General features: G+C 38.6%; 2 protein-coding genes across 8 annotated transcripts in view; one reads left to right on the forward strand and one right to left on the reverse strand.

Moving 5' to 3' along the window:
• The window catches only part of LOC116560644 (ankyrin repeat and SOCS box protein 3), a 177,211-nt gene that overhangs the window by 78,305 nt on the left and 79,421 nt on the right, over positions 1 to 19,485 (forward strand). For all 5 annotated transcript variants that reach the window (XM_032292141.1, XM_032292146.1, XM_032292143.1 and 2 more), the window contains one exon: positions 16,065 to 16,273. In XM_032292141.1, the coding sequence (XP_032148032.1) occupies positions 16,065 to 16,273 (209 nt within the window). The remainder of the gene's footprint in view (positions 1 to 16,064; positions 16,274 to 19,485) is intronic.
• Positions 2,643 to 13,863, reverse strand: CHAC2 (ChaC cation transport regulator homolog 2). 3 transcript variants are annotated; one of them, XM_032292151.1, is made up of 3 exons: positions 13,615 to 13,861; positions 7,318 to 7,353; positions 2,643 to 3,857 (listed from the first exon to the last, which is right to left on the reverse strand). In XM_032292151.1, the coding sequence occupies exons 1-3, from the start codon at positions 13,747 to 13,749 to the stop codon at positions 3,474 to 3,476; spliced, it is 555 nt and encodes a 184-aa protein (XP_032148042.1). In that variant the 5' UTR covers positions 13,750 to 13,861; the 3' UTR covers positions 2,643 to 3,473. The 3 variants fall into 3 exon arrangements, with proteins under 3 accessions (XP_032148042.1, XP_032148044.1, XP_032148043.1); XM_032292153.1 differs by having other exon boundaries at positions 7,313 to 7,353; positions 13,615 to 13,835; XM_032292152.1 differs by lacking the exon at positions 7,318 to 7,353 and having other exon boundaries at positions 13,615 to 13,863.

The following is a 19,485-nucleotide window of genomic DNA, read 5'->3' on the forward strand; positions in this document are numbered from 1 at the left end:
GAGCCACTACACTGGCCAAATTCACAATTTTAGAAATCCATAAAAATAGATTGCTAAGAGTAAAACAAAAACAAATAAAAAAATAGATTGCTAAAAGCTGAATAAATTAATACAGACTGTAGTCAGTATTTTTGTTGAGAAGATAGGTATTATAGGAACATTTGATAGTAATTTTTAACGTGATGTGATTAAAGGGAATTTTAAAGCACATTTGTCATCTGATTGTCTGGAAAGAAAGAACAAGGGATGGTAAATGACAAATACGATGTTTACATTGATATTTACAACGACCCATGATGTAAGGATATGCACTTACTCATAGAGAGAGTATTCTCCGAAGTTGTAATTTAAAAACAAAATGTATCTATGGAACAGAGAAATCTAATATAATGAAATGTATTAGATTTCTGGAAAATATTTGAAAAATATCTAATAGACCAAATACAGTTCTGGCATCATGATTATAATTATTAGGAATCTTGAAGAGAAACTGAACCCATGATACTCTGAATATGTGATATAAAGTAATTTTAAATAATATTTATTGACTTTATCAGTCATTATGTAATGTTTTATCTATATTAAAAGTAAATAGGTACTTTCAAGATGTACAGTAATATACATTTCAGGTACTTGATTAAAAAATTAAAAATTTTCCCATTTAATATGAATGCATATCAATAGACAATGGTCAAACTTTTAAAATCAGTCACAGTGAAATGAGTCATGTTCATGCTTTTAAATATTCTGAGTTGACATCATAATAATCTTTGTTTCCCTAAATTAACTTTATGTATGTAGATAGTGGCATCTAGATGCTTACAGTTCTTGGTAAATTGAAGACTGAATGTATTCTTTGGGAGTGGGGAAAAGTATTATAATAGTGGTCTGGACTAGGAGTACAAAGACCAACTTTTAAAAATTTAATCCGAGATTTAAAAGAAAATTTTAGTTTCTTTTCTAAATGTAGGGTTCACACTTACCTTTTCTTGAATTCCTAAAACTGAATACCTACCTAATATTTCTACTGTGAGGAATGAGAATCTGAGTTTTGTGTTGTATGTAATTAGAGCAAGAGAGAAAATGTTTTGAAAGTGATATCTGAGGGCTGTAAAGAGACTTGAGCTTTGCAATGAAAACATACTCTAAGTAATTTGGCACCACAGTTGTTTCTAGCTTGGAGGCTCCTAACCCCAGCTTCTGATACTAGAATTTAACTTTTCCATTTCAGTCAGTTTCTCCCCATCCTAATGAAAATGAATATCCCTTCCCTCGGCTGTGTGGAACACAATCTCCCTGTAAATGATGATGGTATACCACGTGTATATTCACAAATCTTCTAGTTTAACTTCTAATGGTAAGCCTAGAAAGATGTATAAATGATGATCCCAAAGTAATCCCTCTCTCTTAGTATTCTGCAAGCTAGTTATTAAATGATAATCACTTTGGGGAATCACACACTCCTTCGGACTTTGTAAAATGAAAAACTAGGTCTCTGCATTGACTGACATGATTCTGAGCATGTCAGTCTTGGATAGGCTTGTTATATTTGTGGGAATATATACACATCTGTGAAAATTAACTCTAACATCTTTATGTAATCAGTTAGATACTATTTCATTATACAAGTGAAATTAATCATTAATCTTGTTTAATCTTGTTTACCTTTGAAAAAAACCAGCAGGGTAGTGACAGTAGTTAATTTCAGATGGGTTTTTTAAAAACATGTTATAGAAGAATCGTGTGCTCCAAAGTCAGAGCAACGTGGATTTCAGCCATTTGTTAGATGCATAACTGAGTGCAAGTTACTATGGAAACAAGCTAGAGGAATTATGCAGAAAATGAGGACATATGCCTCCATATGTAAAGTGCCTAGCACATCCTTATGAGATATTCATTAATAAATTGAGCACCCTTTCTGTTTTACAGGACAAGTAAAATGCCTTCTCGAAAACTAATATTTAAAATGGTGGAAGATATTTAAAGTAGTTATGTAGCTGAGTAAATTACTAAGTTAGATGTTATTAAATAAGAAAACATGAAAAGGACATGTAGGACAGCTTTATGTGAAAAAACTTCTGTACTAATTATTAATCATGCCTGGGTTTAAGGAGCTTTTAGTAAGTGTCATATTAAATTTAGTTTTATACTGAAGTTTTTATGGTGAAAGATTCTAAAGAGATTATATGTCCTATTGAGAAAGAAATAACCTATAATCAGGAATAACCTGAATAGTTTGAATCAAAGTTTAATTCTGTGTGAGTTAATAGCTTGTTTCCTAGTTGAGTACTAGTATACACCCAATTGATACTCTTCTTTGGATGACAAGATAAAAGAAAGAAAAAGAAAGTTATGTACAAATACCAGGTAATGCCACTTCTTACTAAAAAACAAACAAACAAAAAATACAATCTATGCATGTAACAAAATGGCACTTGTATCCTATAAATTTATGCAAATAAAAAATTATGATTCTAGGAGGTGCTTGCTCTTGGCTTCTGCCAGAGGTTACACTTCCCAGCCTGTGGGATGGCCAGACTGCAGGCTGTAAAATAAATGAATGAATAAATACACACACACACACACACACACACACACGGAAAATATACATACATATATATATCTTGAGAGAGAGACAGACAAAGAATTCCAAAAGCTGTTTTAAAAACTAAACTTTCATTATGTATGCCATTAGTTTGTAGTATCAGAAAGCCCATTTTTTTCAGTTTTGGTATAAGATTAATAAAACGTGAATGACAGACTACATCGTTAGTGATCATGATTTGTATAATGTAATTTGTGCTTTAGTGAGTTATTTTCCATACAGTAAAATGCCTTTATTTAAAAAAGAAGAGGTACATTATAATTCCAAGGAAATTTTTATATTAAAAAAAATGCCAATTTTTGGCTTAAAACTGAAAAGGTTTCATTTAATACCTAAATAACAAGGAAATTCACAATTAAGGCTGAAATACTATTCATATTACTATGTATTTCTAATCGTGTTATTTTAAACATGTATATTTTAAACCATGGTTACGGAATTGTATGGGAATATATTGAAGGCATAACCTTATATTTAGTTAACTTTTGGTTTAATTCTTTAGAACTTCAAAATAGTATTGGGATATGAAACAACAGGATTATTGTTATTCTGATAAAAACCAGACTGAACTGAGTCCTTCACTGTATTTTTCTGAAGAACTCACTTCTAATGAGTAAGTGTTCAATAGCATAAAGTTAGGAAATCTTTATATTATTAAAATTTGAATTTTTCTTTCACTGTATCCCAATCTTTTGAATATATGTGTTTCAGGACATCTCCAATTAAACTATAAGTTTAGATAATATCTTCACTAGATTAAAAATAGGATCTTCAAACATATTTCCAAATCATATTGCCATTGTGCACTGAAGTTAATTCTCTGAAGACTAAAAGCTCTGCTTGTTTACAAAAGTCAATGATTAGTTCTTTATATGCAATTGAGATTCTGTTTCCCTTCTATACGTTCCTTTACTAATTTTTCCAAAGCGAAAAGATGCTCATCTGCTTCTTCTGGCACAAGGTTCCTAATAGAATTTGCAAGTTCAAAAAGATATTCTGTATTTCTTCCACTTGGACCAGCTGCATTAAAAATTTGTTCAGCAATGTCTTCCAGAGGTGCAGGACCAAGATAGTTAGGATTATCACATGTTCCAATATACAACAATACACTGAATGGTTTTGTTGTGGTATCTTTTGGATAAAAAATGACTGTTGTGGTTCTGTAGCCTCCTTTCTCTCTGAAGTCAAGGTATGCTTTTACTTCTTCTTCCTTTCCTACTGGCAATCTGTAAGCAACACCCCATACACATCCCTGTTGAAAAATGAAAAGAATACACTAGTATTTATAAGGCTAATTAAAATAGGTGACGATAGGTTGTGATCTAAGAGAGTATCTCATATATTCTTTTTTTTTTTTTTTTTTTATTGAAATGGAGTCTTGCTCTATTGCCCAGGCTGGAGTGCAGTGGTGTGATCTTGGCTCACTGCAATCTCCGCCTCCTGGGTTCAAGCGATTCCCCCGCCTCAGCCTCCTGAGTAGCTGGGATTACAGGCATGTGCCACCATGCCTGGCTAATTTTTGTATTTTTAGTAGAGATGGGGTTTCACCATGTTGTCCAGGCTGGTCTTGAACTCCTGACTTCAGGTGATCCACCCACCTTGGCCTCCCAAAGTGCTGAAATACAGGCATGAGCCAACACACCTGGCCGAGAGTACCTCATATATTCATTTCTGTTTGTTTGTTTTTGAGACTAAGTCTTGTGTGTTGCCCAGGCTATGGTGCAGTGGCACGATCTTGGCTCACCACAACCTTAGCCTCCCGGGTTCAAGTGATTCCCCTACCTCAGCCTCCGAGTAACTGGGATTGGGATTACAGGAACGCACCACCATGTCCAGCTAAGTTTTGTATTTTTAGTAAAGAAGGGGTTTTGTCCTGTTGGCTAGGCTGGTCTCGAACTCCTGATCTCAAGTGATCCACCCACCTTGGCCTCCCAGTGTGCTGGGATTATAGGTGTGAGTCACCATGCCTGGCTGTATCTTGTATATTCTTTTTTTGGGGGGGGCTCTAGTACTTGCCATGTATCTTGTATATTCTTAAAAGTCAGCCGGGCATGGTGGCTCACGCCTGTAATCCCAGCAGTTTGGGAGGCCAAAGCAGGTGGATCACAAGGTCAGGAGTTCAAGCCTGGCCAAGATGGTGAAACTCTGTCTCTACTAAAAATACAAATTTTAGCCAGGCGTGGCAGCAGGCACCTGTAATTCTAGCTACTTGGGAGCCTTGGGCAGGAGAACTGCTTGAACCCCTGGCGGCAGAGGTTGCATTGAACAGAGATCGTGCCACTACACTCCAGCCTGGGTGACAGCGTGAGACTCCATCTCAACAACAAAAAAAAGTCAATATAGTTTTTCTTCACTTAAAAGTGCACAGAGCAACATACTAAACAATAAAGGAAATAGACCGACGTGGGCAGATCACGAGGTCAAGAGATCGAGACCATCCTGGCCAACATGGTGAAACCCCGTCTCTACTAAAAATACAAAAAATTTATTTAGCCTGGCGTGGTGGTGCCTGTCTGTAGTCCCAGCTACTTGGGAGGCTGAGGCAGGACAATTGCTTGAAACCGGAAAACGGAAGTTGCAGTGAGCTGGGATCGTGCCACTGCACTCCAGCCTGGCAATAGAATGAGACTCTGTCTCAAAAAAGAAAAAAAAAAAAGAAATAAAAGAAATAAGCATTTTAAAATCTCTATTGTGAATAATTTCTTTGTATCATAGGCACAGCATTTTATCTTTTTTTTTAAATTTGGTCTTTTTCTTTAATAATGGGACTGAAAGGAAAACTACCAGGTTTTCACTTGATCATTAAAAAATTACATATAGAAACAAAGTGCCATTTGTTTATCAACTGTTTAGGAGTTATGAGTTACCAATTTGAAGCTGTTTTTTTTTTTTTTTGAGACGGCGTTTCACTCATGTTACCCAGGCTGGAGTGCAATGGCGCGATCTCGGCTCACCGCAACCTCCGCCTCCTGGGTTCAGGCAATTCTCCTGCCTCAGCCTCCTGAGTAGCTGGGATTACAGGCACGCACCACCATGCCCAGCTAATTTTTTGTATTTTTAGTAGAGACGGGGTTTCACCATGTTGACCACGATGGTCTCGATTTCTTGACCTCGTGATCCACCCGCCTCGGCCTCCCAAAGTGCTGGGATTACAGGCTTGAACCACCGCGCCCGGCCCGAAGCTGTTTTTTATAGATGCTTTTCATAGTATCAATTATGAAAGCATTTCCTAATCTACACCATTATCTACCATTACTAACTGCTTGATTTTTGCTTATTAAAGTCCTTTCCAAAGTTAACATTTTACAATATAAAATTCTGAATTTGTACCGCAATAAAATGATTGAAAATATTTAAGAAACTGAGGATTGTTGGTTACATAAAACTTTTTGGTGCTCCAAACAAGTTTTAAAAACACAGGTGCTACTGGGGCCTACTAGAGGGTGGAGGGTGGGAGGAGGAAGAAGATCTAGAAAAGCAACTAATGGATACTAGGCTTAATATTTATACCTGGGTGATGAAATAATCTGTACAACAACCCCCCATGACATGTTTACTTATGTAATAAACCTGCACATCCTGCACATGTACTCCTGAAAAGTTAAAAACAAGGCCGGGCGCGGTGGCTCAAGCCTGTAATCCCAGCACTGTGGGAGGCCGAGGTGGGTGGATCACGAGGTCAAGAGATTGAGACCATCCTGGTCAACATGGTGAAACCCCGTCTCTACTAAAAATACAAAAAAAAATTGGCTGGGCATGGTGGCGTGTGCCTGTAATCCCAGCGACTCAGGAGGCTGGGGCAGGAGAATTGCCTGAACCCGGGAGGCGGAGGTTGCGGTGAGCCGAGATCGCGCCATTGCACTCCAGCCTGGGTAACAAGAGCGAAACTCCGTCTGAAAAAAAAAAAAAAAACAACAAAAAAAACAGGTGCTATTGATACTATTAAGCAAGCAAGAAAAAAGGAATTCCTGACTTAGATTTCTGCTGAATATGAGACTCCTAGAAAAAGTGAAGAGAGCTTTTAAGGGTTCCATTTAATTCTTGGTGGTAGTCTGGCTGTCTGGTGGGTATTTCCATTAATGTTAAAGGGGACCACAAAATTCTTAAACTTGTTTTTAAAACAGCCCACAAGACCGGGCGCGGTGGCTGACGCCAACACTTTGGGAAGCCGAGGCGGGTGGATCGCGAGGTCAAGAGGTCAACACCATCCTGGCCAACATGGTGAAACCCCGTCCCCACTAAAAATACAAAAATTAGCCGGGCGTTTGGCATGTGCCTGTAGTCCCAGCTACTCGGGAGGCTGAGGCGGAAGAATCGCATGAACCCAGGAGGTGGAGGTTGCAGTGAGCCGAGACTGCGCCACTGTGCTTCAACCTGGAGACAGAGCAAGACTCTTGTCTCAAAAAAAAAGAAAAAAAGAAAAAAAGAAAAAAAAACCCCACAAAAACAAGACTACATGCCATTTGTTTGTACTTCGTTGTCTACCTTGCATCCTACATTCTGACTTTTCTTATTGGCCTCATTTTCCACAAACACACACAAAAAACCCCCACAAATACAGAAAACAATTCTAAATTGTCTTAGTTCAAATAGTAGCTCAAATTGGGTAGGGTAATTCAAATTGTCTGTGACAATTGTTAATAAAATTAAAACGGAAAATCTCAACATTTTATAAAATTAAAATTATACAAAAAAGAATATTTATACCATACCGCAGGATCTTCAACAAGAGTCACAACTCTTCCAGGCTGTTTTTAAAAAAGTAAAAAAAAAAAAAAAATTCTGAATTAATGAAGTTCATTAAGTAGCTGGCCATTAGCAACATTTTTGACGTGGAATATTTGAACTATATTTGCCCATAAGAAGCACTATTTCTTAAGCATACTTATTTTTTATGATAAAGCTAAGAGAATCTACTTTATCTAGACTGTGTTGGCCTTTTAAATATTTCCATCAATTTATACATATTACATATATTATGTAATAATTCACTTACATGAATATATTGGAAAACATACCAGTGACTAAGGATCATCTAAAATGAAAGGCAAATGGAAACAGTATGATAAATATTCTGGTTTTCCCCTTAGGAAAAAATAATGTTATATGTATACCTCTGCCTCCTGGGTTCAAGCGATTCTCCTGCCTCAGCCTCCCGAGTAGCTGGGATTACCCGTATGCATCACCACGCCCAGCTCATTTTTTGTATTTTTAGTAGAGATGGGGTTTCACCATATTGGTCAGGTTGGTCTCGAACTCCTGACCTTGCGATTTGCCTGCCTTGGCCTCCCGAAGTGCTGGGATTACAGGTATGAGCCACCATTCCCAGCCATAATGTTATGTTTTTATTTTATTTTTTGTTTTTTAATTTTTTGAGTTGTAGTTTCACTCTTGTTGCCTAGGCTGGAGTGCAATGATGAGATCTCGGCTCACTGCAACCTCCAGCTCCCCAGTTCAAGTGATTATCTTATCTCAGCCTTATGAGTAGCTGGGATTACAGGTGCCCGCCATCGCACCCAGCTAATTTTTATATTTTTAGTAGAGACGGGGGTTTCACCATGTTGGCCAGGCTGATACCGAACTCCTCACCTTAGGTAATCCACCTTCCTTGGCCTCCCAAAGTGTTGTGATTACAGGCGTGAGCCACCACGCCTTTAGTTTTATTAGGGAAAAAAAATGACATCACTTCCCCATTTCCTATGGGGAAGTGGCTTTCAAACCTTTAGTGTAGATCAAAATGACCCAGAGGGCTTGACAAACGCATTGTTAGGCCATACATACCTCCAGAGCTTCTGATTCTGTAGGTCTGGAGCTGTCTTACGAATTTGTGTCTATAACAACTTTCCTGCCGATTCCAGAAATTGTTTGGGGGCTCATACTTTTAAGAATCACTGCTACCAGAGTATATTAAGAGGTTTGAAGTGTGAGAGAATGAATGATTTATACTTCTGAGTTATGAAGTGTTCTTACCTTTTTTATATGGTAATGGGTACTTCAAGGCAGGCATTCCTTTTACATTCATATACTCTATGAACTTTATATTAGAACTGGCCTATTTGTGTATTTCTTATATGGGACAGTCAGACCATCTGTGTTCTAGGCAATTTTATTTTTTTGGTTTTAACACAGCTCAGTTAACAGTTATATGGAAAGCTTCACTCTTTACTATTCAACTTGAGGTTGAAATGAGATATTATCAAGCCAAAACAAATTTTGTTTGTTCTTCCATTTCAAAGACTGATAAAACAGTCTTTGTTTATAAATGGAAAGCCTTAGAGAAAGTCCAGACTTGGAATGTTCCATAATTTAAGGCACAAAGGTGCCTACAAGCTTTTTTTTAAAAATAAAATTCGTCCACATAGTACCGAAGCCTGTATATGTACTGATACCTGAACATCAATCATGGGAATGCTAAGTTGTAAGCTACAATTTTACCTACTTGTATGCCCAGTGTCTGGCACATAGTGACCGTGAATCTTTCAGGCATTTGTGTCATCTTTGTTGATATTTCCTTCTAGTCTTTATCTGTTCATATAGATAATTCATAATCGTGGAACACATGGGATTTTGGATTATCATTTCTCATTTAATTTTCCTGTTAGTCTTCTCATACATTTTAATAGGGATAATATTGTGTCATTGATGTACTATAAACATTTGTGTGTCTTGGACATTTAGATTTCTGACTTGTTTTTAAGATAATGCTATGATGAGGGTACATATATTGGTGAGGGTCAAGTAGATATTGTCATAGTACTTTCAATTTCAAAGTGAATTAGAATTTATTTACTGAATACCTACTCTGTGCTGTGGAGAAGTAATCTTGGCTCTTGCTTCCAGTAGCTTATATTGTCATTCTAGAATGCAAACTAACATGTGAAATAAATTGAGCTTACGGGCTAAGATGTATGGTATTTATTAAGTGCAGTAAGAATTTTGAGTCTTAGGTGATCAGAAAGACCCCTATTCTGGTGAAAGGACATGACTCACAATTCATGAATCCTTAGAGGCAGGACTACACCAGGCCAAGAGTCTGACTTTAGCAGAGGGTCCCCACATAGAGGAGATGATTCAGAAAGATGACTGGAGAAACAGGGTAAAGTCAGATTAGAAAAGCCAAAGAGCAGATTTGAAATTAGCGGGCAGTGGAAATAAGCCACTGAAATTTGAGAGAAGTTGGCAGTTAAGGAGCTACTACACAACTTGGGTAGTAGGTGACTGGCATGATCAAAGAAATGCTTTGGAACAATTCGGTTGATAAAGTATGTAGTACTCAACTTAAAGTGGAAGGAGGAAGTGCACCAGTAAGAAATGTTAGTGGTACAGGTGACAAGTTTGGCACTCCATCTCTCCTTGTTTCCCCTTGCATCCAGCCCCGTAACCAATTCTTGGTAACTGTCTTTAGAGTGTCATCTGAGTCTAGTTCTATCTTTCAGTAGCTTCCTTAAAGATTTTCCTGCCTAACTTTAGTTTTGCTTCCTTCCAGTCTGTTCTGTAGTTGGGCCCAGGATGACTTTCTGGTGCAAAAATTGGGCGAGTCACTCTCTTGCTTCAAAATTTTCATAGCTGTGATATTATACAGCATAAAATAAAAATCCTTGGCCGGGCATGGGTGTTTCATGCCTGTAATCTCAGCTCTTTAGAAGGCTGAGGCAGGCAGATGGCTTGAGCCTACGAGTTTGAGACCAGCCTGGGCAACATGGTGAAACCCTGTCTCTACCAAAAATACAAAAAATTAGCCACGCATGGTGCCCGTGCACCTGTGGTGTCAGCTACTTAGGGAGGCTGAAGCGGGGAGGATCACTTTAGCCTGGGAGGTTGAGTTTGTAGTGAGTCGTGATTATGCCACTGTATTCCAGTCTGGGTGACAGAGTGAGACCCTGTCTCTTAAAAAAAAAATTCTTTAGCATGACTTAACTACAAACCTAATTTCTTTCCATTTTTACCCTGAAGTTTTACTGAATTAATTTGTAACTCTTAAAAACACTCATATCTTTGAATATACTGGTGCCTAGTGCAGAATGCCCTTCTCCCTTTTATTTGCCTGTATCATCTGCCCACTTCCTGGCATTATCTCTCCAGATGGACTTAGCAGCTCCTTCCCCCAAACTCTTACTGCCCCTTCATTTGTTTTCCTTACAGCACTTATCAAATATTTTTGTTTGCATAACTGTCTCCCACTTATATAAGTGCTTAGTAGTAATTATTGAAAAGGAGTAGTGAAGTTTTAGATTGAAGTGGTGGCTGGTGGAACACAAAACACAAAGGAGTATGCAGGGAGTGATTTTAAGGGGAAATAAATGGAATCCTGTGACTGCTTTGGATGATACAGACATGAACTACTGGCACTATAATAAATAAAATTACTTGGAGGCTGGGTGTGGTGGCTCACGCCTATAATCCCAGCACATTGGGAGGCTGAAGCGGGTGGATTGCTTGAGGCCAGGAGTTCAAGACCAGCCTGACCAACATGGCAAAACCCCATCTCTACTAAAAATACAAAAATTAGCCAGGCATGGTGGTGCATACCTGTAATCCCAGCTACTCAGGAGGCTAAAGCAGGAGTATCACTTGAACCTGGAGGGCAGAGGTTGCAGTGTCCGCAGAACCTGTCACTGCACTCCAACCTGAGTGACAGGAGACTCCATTTCCAAAAAAAAGGACAGAAAGAAAGAAAATTACTTGGAAATATTTTCTAAAACTTAAACTCTGTTCTCAGTATGTTACTGAGAAACATCTACCTGAATGGGTTTAGAGGATGTAAAATATGAGTCATGATGAATGTTTGCATTGTGTAATGAGTAGTGTTTCTGATCTAGAAAAGTTAGAAATCTAGTGAATGTTTATGATTGTCTCTTGCATTAAAATTTTTAAAATTGTAATATATTCTATTTGATGTGTGAAAAACATTTAAATAAAATACTTTGATGAGAAACTGCCAGTTTTGTGAGATATAAGGCTGGCAATCCATTTTAATTAAAAATGTGAGGTAAATTTATGATGTTCTTTCCATTTTTTTTTTTTTAACAGAACAATAAATGTAATTAGATTTCAGTTTAATTTGCTAGGATAAATTCCTTAAATAAAAGTAGGTGTAAAAATGTTAGCCAGTGCAGCTTTGCCCCCTTACTTTCCTTTCCTATATTTTACTATAAAGAGCTACTGGCTTTTATAGCTCCTTTAAGTTTTTATTTGAGATGGAGTTTCGCTCTTGTTGTTCATGGTGCGATCTCGGCTCACCGCAATCTCCACCTCCCAGGTTCAAGCGATTCTTCTGCCTCAGCCTCCCAAGTAGCTGGGATTACAGGCATGTGCCACTACACCCAGCTAATTTTGCATTTTTAGTAGAAATGGGGTTTCTCCATGTTGGTCAGGCTGGTCTTGAACTCCCAACCTCAGGTGATCTGCCTGCCTTGGCCTCCCAAAGTGCTAGGGTTACAGGCGTGAGCCACTGTGCCTGGCTCAGCTCCTTTCTCCTTTTAAAGAATCATGGACTGTTGTATTGACTAGGCAATTTCTAATCATCAGTCTGTTCTGACAGCATACATATTTCAGTGTGCTATGTAACACACAGCACATTTTGGTCAAAAGACTATAGTAGTAAAATATGTTTTTATAACCACATACATAAATATTTAGTACTTGGTCATTATAATTGGAGCCTGGGCTAAAGGTTTTCTCTTCAGAATGGCCATTTTAAATATGCATATTTAAAAATGACAATTCTCAAACTCCTGGCCTTAAGCAGTCCTCCTGGCTCAAACTTCCAAAGTGTTGAGATCACAGGCATGAGGCACCAGGCCTAGCCAAAACTGACAACTGAAAAGGCATTTTATTTACTTTAGTTCGTTAATGTCTTGAATATTGTTTAGAAGATTCTTGGAGATACTTTGGCTATGACATTTCTGTTGATCTATAAATGTGCATTTACCCTAAGCCATTTCCCCCTTTTCGAGTCATTCTGTCCAACATGCTAATAGGTCAGTACAGTCTACCTAAAAGCCAAGTTCTTAATTGACCAACTCTAGTTAAAATGGAATGGCTTCTAACTCAGGTTCTTTTCATGATTTTAATCCTGTGTCTCTTTTATGAGCATGTGCAAACTATTTTAGAGCCTTGATGTTTTCCCCTTTCCATTGACAAATTTCCAAATTATGAGTTACCTCAATCTTAGTTTTCTTTATGAATTAGTTGTTTTGCAGTCGGTACAAAGCTGATTTGCATAAGCAGTGAGCTGCTGCTAATTCTCTATACATACATTGAGATTTATGTCTTTGTATGACCGACTGAAAAGTGGATCAAATAGCTTACATTTCATATTATAAGAAACATCAAGAAACTAACATTAAAATGTTAGATATAGTAATGAATTTGGTACTGTGTTACTCATGTAACCAGAACTTCATTTAACTTCGCTAGTACCTGAAAACCAAAATGAGTTCCTTAATCACCAGTGAAAAATTTGAAACTCGTTCTTCTGCGATCCTAGGTGTCAGAAAAATAAAACTTTTGAGAGATGTAAAGAAATCCTAGAAGTAACATGCACGTTTAATCGCAAACCTATGAAAGTCTGCTAGAATGCAGAAATGTCAACAAATTTAATTGCTAAAAAGCTGAATTTGCAACTTGATTTTAGTATTTCAACTCTGGTGACACGAAAAAATTCATCTTCCTGCAAGTGGGATTTTTTTTTCTTTTGGCAGAGGTTGTGGAGAGATGGAGCCCCCTCTCCGCACTCAGCCTGGTGCCAGCTCGAGTGCCTGTGCCCGCGCTTGTCGCGGCATCAAGAACCACCGGCATTTTAAGTAGCTTCGGAAGGAGTGCCCGGGCTGAATAGAGATGGCGGGCAGGTGGCAGGGAAAATGTACAGAAATAAGTGTTACCCCAAGCCATGTACTTGGCCCCCAATAAACGCTAGGGTGTGGCTCCCGCGCAGCTGGGTGGTGGGTGTGGAGTTGGCGAGCGGGGGTCCGGGGGCAGTAAGTGTGGGGAGCTGGCCGGCGCCTCACCTTGCCGGGGACCCCGCGGTGGTCCGTGCTGCCCTGCCAGAAACGCCTGCTGTAGTTTGTGATGTATCCGACCAGCTTGTCCTGATAGGGAAAATCCACCTTCCAGATCAGGGACCCGTAACCAAAAACCCACATCTTTCCGCGGCGGCTCTGCTACGGCGGCCGTGAACCCTAGTTGCCGCCGCGCCGCGGGGGACTGTAGCCTCCGGTACACGAGTAACCGGCTGCGCGGGGCGCAGGCGCGATGGCCACTGTTGGCGCAAAGCGCACTGGGAGTTTAAATCCAGAAAGGTTTTCCGGCTGGGTTTCAGTCAGCTTTGTTTTATTTCCTTGATTAGTGGGTTAAGAGGCATTGACCTTCCGTGTAGTAAGCAATGGATTCTTTTGCAGCCTCCGTAAGTCACCCTAACCTACCTTTAGTACGCTTGTATAGTGAACTACAATACCCACAATTCTTGCGGAGCTGTTTGGCTCTGAAATTGGAACTCGGCTTATTTCTAACGGGGCGGAGGAAGGAGTCGTCACTCTTGCTGTCCAAATACGGAGGCGTTGTACCAGCACCACAGGTAGCACCTAGAAACACATTTTGTTCTGCTTTGGAAATTAGATTTTTGCCATATAACAGCAGCCAGAGGAATGTAATCCATATTTAATTTTATGCCCTGGAAAAAAAATGTGTTTTGCCTTTCAAATAAAAGCAGAACGTTTACAATAAATGTTTACGTCTGTGAAAGAGTAGCTGCCTTTTCAATGGGAATTGTTTATGTATTTAAATTTTACACAGTCTTATTCATCTTTAGCATCCTCAGTGGCTTTTTCACAAAAGAGCAGGCAAATGTTCTTAACTTGGGGTTCCAGTAAAGGCTTTGGAAACGAGCTGGGGAACCTGCTGAAATTGTGTACAAAATTTGGGATGTACACTTTTCTGGGGTGAACTACAGCTTTCATGAGTTTTTCTAAGGGGTCAAGGGTCCTAAAATTTTTTGAAGATCTGCTGGTTAGAGCTATTGCTGCAAACTATTCTTTAGGAAACTCACTTGGACTATGATGGCCGTGTGTGTGTGTGTGTGTGTGTGTGTGTGTGTGTGTGTGTGTCTGTGTGTGTGTGTGAGAAAACAGAAGCCACAAATGATTGTTCTTTCTTGAAGATTTCTATACCATGGTCTTGAATGCTGAAACACTCAGATTCAAGGGGTATTACTTGTTTTCTTATAAAGAAATCAGCAGGAAGCTGCCACCAAAAAAAAAAAAAAAAACAAACAAAAAAAAACCCCAAACAGGTCTTTTCCTATTTTCTCTAACTTGTAGTTCCATATTGCCTGACATGGTTGCTAACCCTCCTTTTTTGAAAAATTTTGAATATGCAGAAAAGTTAGATTAAAAGAGTGTAATGACCAGTACCTTTCATCTAGATCCAGTAATTTGCATTTTGCACAGTTGCTTTACTTCCTTTTTTTCTCTATACTTTTAAATGAAAAATATTTGAAGTATGTTGCATGTGTTATGATATTTTACTGCCACATACTCTATATGTGTCTTATAAGAATAAGGACATTCATCCTAGAACGAGTTCCCTAAAAAAAAAAGAATCAGGACATAACTGTTATACCATTATCACATCTAAGAAACTAAACAATAATTTGTCATCAAATACGTATTCCATATCTAAACTGCTTCATAGTCACTGGCAAGAAATTGTGTCTTTGAGAGAGTCACATGAGAGCTATACTGGACACTGACTGCAGGGGAACTTGAAGTGAGCACTGGAGAGAGATGATGGATGATGTGGGCAAGAATTCTGTGAAGAAATTGTGGGATATGTGGGAAAGCAGGACTCATCCCTTTATAGTGTTCTCTGTTTCAATATGCTCAGTCAGTGAGACTATTTGGTCAAGCATAGAGAGCCTGAGTGTTTAACTTCTTCTGGAAAGGACCAGCAAGTACAGGAAGACTAGAATGACACCCATCTTGCACTGCTTTTCTGGCCTTTTTGGGTCCAGTTATTTCCTATAGAGGGCTATATATTGAGAGTGATTATTGCCAGTAGTTGAATGGCCATCTCTGCATAATGTAGTGTACACTGGGGATTAACTAGAGGTGCTCTCATTAATGGAGCACCAAAGAGTACATTGTGGTGGTATATGAACAGGAGCTGAAGCCTGCTGGAAATTGCTGCTCAAACATTTCCAGAAGAGGAAAGATAGAACACTTAGAAGTCCCTTCATGTTTTTAGTAGGAACAGTCCAAGGAATTCTAATCTGCCAAACAGAGGAACTTCCTTGTTTAGGCACCAGCAGAGACTGTGGCATTGCGGTCACTTTCTGTATTGTGGGCCATTCTTCAGCAGTCATGTGAGAGATGCTAGACCAGGCCCACCATGACCTGCTTGTCTATAGGAGTGAAGTGTTGTTTCATTGACTATAGCATTATCCTTCTACCTTGTTTTGTAGACTGGTCAAACAAATGGATTTTACAGAAGCTTATGCGGACACGTGCTCTACAGTTGGACTTGCTGCCAGGGAAGGCAATGTAAAAGTCTTAAGGAAACTGCTCAGAAAGGGCCGAAGTGTTGACGTCGCTGATAACAGGGGATGGATGCCGATTCATGAAGCAGCTTATCACAACTCTGTAGAATGTTTGCAGATGTTAATTAATGCAGGTAAAGTAAATTCAAGGTGTGGAGGCTTTGCCTACAAGCTGGATTAATAAAACATAAAAAAAGATAATATGTGACTTATTAACAGTAGTATTTGTTTCCCTTTCTATAGTCATAAAATAACTGCCTGAATTTATTTATTAAGGATGGTAAGATTGCCTGCCTTGGTTTCAATTAGTATGATATTCTAGTTGGACATCTTATATGGAAGTGCCTCTGTCTGGCCTCTTTTTATTGACTGAACTAGGTGATGTAGGAGAAGTAGTCTGCTGTGTGAATTTAAATATTTGATATTTACTGGTCATGATTATTCTTTGTTCCTTTACCAGACAGAAGGAATAATTGCACTGATATTGAGGATATGTTTTGATTGAATTAGTCTTTATTTTTAAACACTTTTTTATATTTTTTGGAATTTTACAGCTACTTAGCATGATACAAGATGCCTGTCTTCCTGAGGCTTTTTCTTGTCAGGGGAAACAGGTGACAAATATCTAAACAAAGAAGATACATTTTAAAAGGTGAAAGTGTAATGGGGAAAATCAAACAAAATAGAGTTAATAAATGGGATAGAGAATAATGTGTGCTATTAATAATAATGTGCTATTGCACAATCTCTTTACATCTCTGCATTCAGTGACTTCCTGCTTGGGATCAGCCATGGTGGGAATATTACACCACAGAAATAAGCCAGTGTTACTAACCAGTGCTGTAAACTGGGCATTCTTCCCCTGGACAGCTAGTTGTTAAATGTTAACCAGCACACTACTGAGTGAAGGGCGTTGACCAAAGGCAAGATTCTGACGTTTAGTAGAGAGAGGGTAGGAAGAAAAGAGGTGGTGATTGAGGATTGCTTTGTAGTAGTCATTGTGGCACATGCTTATCTTATTTAATATATATAAAAGTGCTGTTGGAGGCAGTATTATCCTCATTTTATTGGTGAAAAGACCAAGGCTCAGAGAAGTTGACTTGTAAAAGGTTACATAATAAACTAGGGTATTTGATTTGAACCCATTTCTCTGACTCTAAAGCCCCTTTTTTCCCCTCTCATACCATGCTTCTAACATTTAATTGAATTAAACATTTCTAGCGTTCAGTTCATTTAAACTAAAGGCACTACAATGCTCTGCATTGTAACACTCAGGAAACTATTTACATTTCATTGATCGTGGAAATTCAGACCCTCTTCCCTACATACTTATCACCAGGTATAGCTGCTTAAAATGTAGACTTCTGGATCCATAGCTCAACAGAACTACTAATTTGTTATCTCCTGGACCGGAAAGGAAATAATCTTTACATTGTTTTTGGTACGGGTAGGTGGTTTTTTTTTCCTTTCTTTTTTTTTTTAATCTTAACAGATAAGAGATGGTAAGGCTAAACTCTCTAAATCATAATGAAGGAAATTTGTCATGACTGTTTTTAAAGTTACTTGTTCAAGTGTCTGTTGTCTATTATAGTCGAATGTTTGAAGATACTGGAAAAATAGATGTTACTCCTCTAATTTCAAATGCTTAAGATATGTTTTCAGAATCTGTTTGAAGTTAAGTATAAAGCTGGAGTTCCCAAACTATTTGTAGTAACAAATAAAGGCATGAGTCTGAATATGCTTTTCTAGTCAAAAAGTTCATTTCCAATATACTGTTACATCTCTTCTTCATATAGGAATAGCGTAGTTTATGTTACAGATTTTTTTTTCCTTTATCTGCTGGGTAAAGTTAGGTATGCTTTTGACTAAAGGCATTTGAAATGGCTGTTTAAATTCATCTCTACAGTTGTCCCTTGGTATCCACAGGGAATTGGTTCCAGAAAGCCCACGGACACCAAAATTCATAAATGCTCAAGTTCTGCATTCTGCCCTGAACATAGGAAAATGTGCTATATGCAGATACAAAAAGTCAGCCCTCTATTTGTGGGTTCCTCATCCCACAAATGCTTTATCTTCCATCTCCTTGGTTGAATCTGCGGATGCAAAACCTGTGGATACAGAGGCCTGACTATATTTTCTTTTTTTCTGAGATGAAATCTTGCTCTGTCACCCAGGCTGGAGTGCAGTGGTGTGATCTCAGCTCACTGCAACCTCCACCTCCCAGGTTCAAGCGATTCTCCTACCTCAGCCTCCCAAGTAGCTGGGATTACAGGTGTCTACCACCAATGCCTGGCTATTATTTTTAGTAGAGACAGGGTTTCGCCATTTTGGCCAGGCTGGTCTCAAACTCCTGACCTCAAGTGATCCATCCACCTTGACCTCCCAAAGTGCTAGGATTACAGGTGTGAGCCACTGTATCCGGTCCCAACTGTATCTTCTTTCAGAAGTTTTAATTATCAGTTTCATCATTAATGACCATCCTTTGTTAAACTTGTTGTTTTTGGAGGATAAGATGGCTGTACATAGTTATGTTGAATAGTTGATATAAATGGTCAAATTAAACCTTTTCACTGTATTTTTTTTTTTTTTTTTTTTTGAGACGGAGTTTTGCTCTTGTTACCCAGGCTGGAGTGCAATGGCGCGATCTCGGCTCACCGCAACCTCCGCCTCCTGGGTTCAGGCAATTCTCCTGCCTCAGCCTCCTGAGTAGCTGGGATTACAGGCACGCGCCACCGTGTCCAGCTGATTTTTTGTATGTTTAGTAGAGACGGGGTTTCACCATGTTGACCAGGATGGTCTCGATCTCTTGACCTCGTGATCCACCCACCTCACTGTATTTTTTTAATTAGAATTCACCATTATGAAGTAAACTTTGGATAAATCTAATTTTTTTTTGTAGTATGTACACAGGGATTAGAGTAGAAGTAGGGAGGTAGGAAGTAGAGTTTGCAGAGGGTGGGAAGCAGCCATGTGAATTATTTTAGGAGATGGTGAGTGACATGTTTGGGCTTATTCTTCCATGAGTTTGATTTTTTTCTGTAGTATTCTTAGAGTTGAAACTAATGTCCAAAATTTTATTAGATTTGCTTATCTGATTCACTAACTAGAAAAGTCAGATTAGAATTGGGCAGTAGGGATACATAAGTTATTGGCTGCTTTAAAAAATATTCTATATACTCTTCTGGTTCCCTTGCCTTTTGTAAACTAGCTAAAGTCTATACTTTATTCAGAGCCCCTACCTTTTTATAAAGATTGTAATTTAATCTCTGGATGATTCTAGTTCTGGAACATTGACCAGTGAGGAATGATAGTTGATCTCTTTTTGTAAAACATTTACCTAGTGTAA

This window comes from Sapajus apella, unplaced genomic scaffold (genome assembly GCF_009761245.1).
Source record: "Sapajus apella isolate SASKATOON/1434 unplaced genomic scaffold, GSC_monkey_1.0 scaffold26, whole genome shotgun sequence".
In the NCBI taxonomy this organism is placed as follows: domain Eukaryota; kingdom Metazoa; phylum Chordata; class Mammalia; order Primates; family Cebidae; genus Sapajus; species Sapajus apella.

What these genes read in the sequence shown, in the direction of transcription:
- CHAC2 (XM_032292151.1), bottom strand. Translation starts at nt 13,749, where the DNA reads ATGTGGGTTTTTGGTTACGGGTCCCTGATCTGGAAGGTGGATTTTCCC. An exon ending in ACCGCGGGGTCCCCGGCAAG is followed by an intron (nt 7,354 to 13,614) that starts GTGAGGCGCCGG and finishes TTTTAAAAACAG; the next exon opens with CCTGGAAGAGTTGTGACTCT. An exon ending in CTCTTGTTGAAGATCCTGCG is followed by an intron (nt 3,858 to 7,317) that starts GTATGGTATAAA and finishes ATTTTTCAACAG; the next exon opens with GGATGTGTATGGGGTGTTGC.